We start from the raw sequence: 3,015 nt of genomic DNA, 5'->3' as shown, positions 1-3,015 counted from the left end.
ACACAATGTTTTCTTTATATACCTCCAATTTAGGGACTATTTCCAGCAGTGCTCTAACTTAATCCACCTGAAATTCTTGCTTATCAATACTCTACATCGAATTATCTTACTATCGGTCTTTTTTACAGACAACTGGCGGGGGGTGCCCTGGACGACAGCATGAGAATGGCTTCAAATTGGCCAGAACTTTTGGCAAAGGAAGTATGTGTCACAGAGATTCAGGAGGACTTAGAGGTAATAGATCAACCGGTGATATCAGTCAGATTCAAGTTACAGCAATTTAAAACCATTTTTATGTTTTATTATGCACCCAGCTGTATTTTTAAGTGGACACAGACCAAAGCTTGGGAGAAGGTTTTCTTTTAGCAGGGGACCTAACCTATATGTTTGTGGAGTGTCTTAAACTCAAAGCATACTGGGAGGAAATGACTCTAACTCTAACAGCCCAACTAGGTGGGATCTCCCATTGGGAAAAAAGACTTACTCTATAGGTTTAGGGGGCCTAGAGCGACATCTATTTGCCTTAGTTAGGTACGAAATTCGAGCAGGTATGGTCTAGCTTTCGATGGAATGATTAAGTCCTGTTGAAATTCGGCTTCATTGTTCTTCTCCTTTCCTCCCCCTATTACTTCCCTTTTCTTGGCAAGAATTATGCTTGGTTGTTTCCCTTTTTTTGTTACTCTGTTGTATGAAGTAAAAGTAAAATAATAAAAGAGGGAAAAAATCATAGCTTACAAATTGCACTTGCCTTAGCACTGTCAAGTTGATTTATTTTGCATTTTAGTCTAGTAGAACCCAGATGGGTCAAATGCCCTGCACAGTGAGATCCATGGTAGTATCATATTTGTGTCATAGGGCCAGATGTAGGTAGGCTATTGGTTGGTGGTAAATAAGGAATTCCTGTGTAAATGCAAATGTGTGCATTTACACCTGTGCCATGTGACAGACAGACATGCCCTTAGGGCATGTATGTATGCCACATGTGCACACCAGCACTATTTAGGGGTGCAACAGGGTGTCAAAGTGATGCCCTGCCACCCTTGACTACTTCCCTATTTACCAAATCGGTATTTACCGATTCGGTAATTACCGAATCTTAACGATTCAGTAATTTTTACCGAATAATTACCTACATAGGATTTACTTATTCTAAAATACCTAATCGGTAAAATTCGGTATTTTAGAATCGGTAAAACCTATTTACCTACATCTAGCCCATAGTTCCATGCTGGAAATGTGCACTAAATGTAGGTGTACTTGTTTGCATTTGGTTACAGGGTGAGAAATACCTGTGAGTTTGTGCACTACAACAAATTGACATACTTTGGAGTAGCCACAAAATGGCTTTCACAAATGTTTTCTAGAAGTATACATTGAAACTTGTGAGTGTTTCTGGTTGACAATCGTGATATGTCCACTCAGGACGAGGTTATAGACCTGTGGCTACCTATTAGTTCTGGAACCACAGAAAAATTCAAGCCAGAGATGTAAGAGCCAGAGGTTCATGTTGCATCATCCGTCATTACTTCCTCCTTTCTGAATGTGATGCTTCTCAGAATATATTGCAAGTTTTCCGAAGAGCCCCTTTAAGCTCCTTGTTCCTCAAGCTGTAGATGAATGGATTTACCATGGGGCACACCACACTGTATACAACACTGATCGCCCTGTCATATTCAAAGGAGTAACTTGATGATGGCTTGATGTAGGTGAATAAAATTGCACCGAAGTACAATGCAACACAAATAAGGTGTGGTGTGCAGGTGGAAAATGCTTTGCCCCTTCCCTGCAATGACTGAATCTTCAGTACAGTGGAAATTATTTTGATATATGATATCAGAACTAAAATCATGGGCCCCATGACAGTGAGAGGGACTATAGTAAAAATGAGTATTCGATTGGCAAAAGTGCTGGAGCAGGAAAGCTTCAGTATGGGTGGGCTATCACAGAAGAAATGTTGGATTTCTTTGGAGCCGCAGAATGATAGCCTGGCGGCCATGGCTGCATGCAACATTGCATTCAAGAACAGTGTCACCCAGGAACCAATCACCAACTGGACACAAAGTCGCCAGGTCATAATGCTGCTGTAGTGCAAGGGGTCACAGATTGCCACATATCGGTCAAAGGCCATCAGCGCAAGGATAAAGCTGTCCATGTTTCCAAGACAGTAGAAGAAATTCATCTGGATGAAACACCCAGAGAATGAAATGGTGTTTTGCCCAGAAAAGAGATTGAACAGCAGTTTGGGGACTGTGGTCGTTGACAAACAGATGTCCACCATGGACAGATTGCAGAGAAAGTAATACATTGGAGTGTGCAGCCGGGGGCTTCTGATGATCACCGAGATGATGGCAACATTTCCAATCAGGGTGGTAAAATAAATGAAGAAGAAGAGCACAGAGAGGAAGCAATTGAGCTGAGGGTTTGTTGATAGTCCCAGAAGAATGAAGTCAGCCATGATGCTTTGGTTTTCCTTCACCATTGAGGTAGTCTCCCTGTAGGATTAAAGCAAACGTGACATCATTAGTATTTAATTATTTTTTTAAACATTATAAAATTAACTGTCCAAATACTAAGCTATCTGTTTTCGAATTGCAGCACATGAGGGTATCCATTTTGATTTATTTCCCATTGTCACTTAGCAAGTGAAATATGACTTTGATGTTCATTAAAAGTGCTCACTATTTGGATCAGGTAAACTTGGCCAAGGTTTATGGTACAGTCTGGTGCGAGGAGAGATGGGTGGTGAAGAACGCTGAGGTAGACGGAAACGGGTAGGTCTACCTTGTGATCATAGTAAGTTAAGTGGACAGTTGCATTCAGCTGGACATTTGAAAGGGTTTTTTTTGTGGGTTTTTTTTGTTAATCCTCATATACCATGATTCGAACTCTTGATGGGAAACTGGCGCCACAATGCACTTTGGTCGTCCTGATCCGGCCCTTGTTGTTATCAGCCAAAAGCAAGATGGTAAGCCTGCACCCTCAAGTAGCCGCTACCTTCCCCTCCAAACTCCTTTT

General features: G+C 41.4%; 1 protein-coding gene across 1 annotated transcript; it reads right to left on the bottom strand.

Moving 5' to 3' along the window:
• Positions 1–1,552: 1,552 nt before the first annotated feature.
• Positions 1,553–2,479, bottom strand: LOC147684491 (olfactory receptor 1f45-like). Its single transcript, XM_086942356.1, has one exon. The coding sequence runs from the start codon at positions 2,477–2,479 to the stop codon at positions 1,553–1,555; it is 927 nt and encodes a 308-aa protein (XP_086798482.1).
• Between the last annotated feature and the right edge of the window lie 536 nt (positions 2,480–3,015).

This window comes from Lissotriton vulgaris, chromosome 10 (genome assembly GCF_964263255.1).
Source record: "Lissotriton vulgaris chromosome 10, aLisVul1.2, whole genome shotgun sequence".
Lineage (NCBI taxonomy): Eukaryota > Metazoa > Chordata > Amphibia > Caudata > Salamandridae > Lissotriton > Lissotriton vulgaris.
The sequence above is the reverse complement of the archived record's forward strand: the minus strand, read 5'-3'. Positions and strand labels throughout refer to the sequence as shown.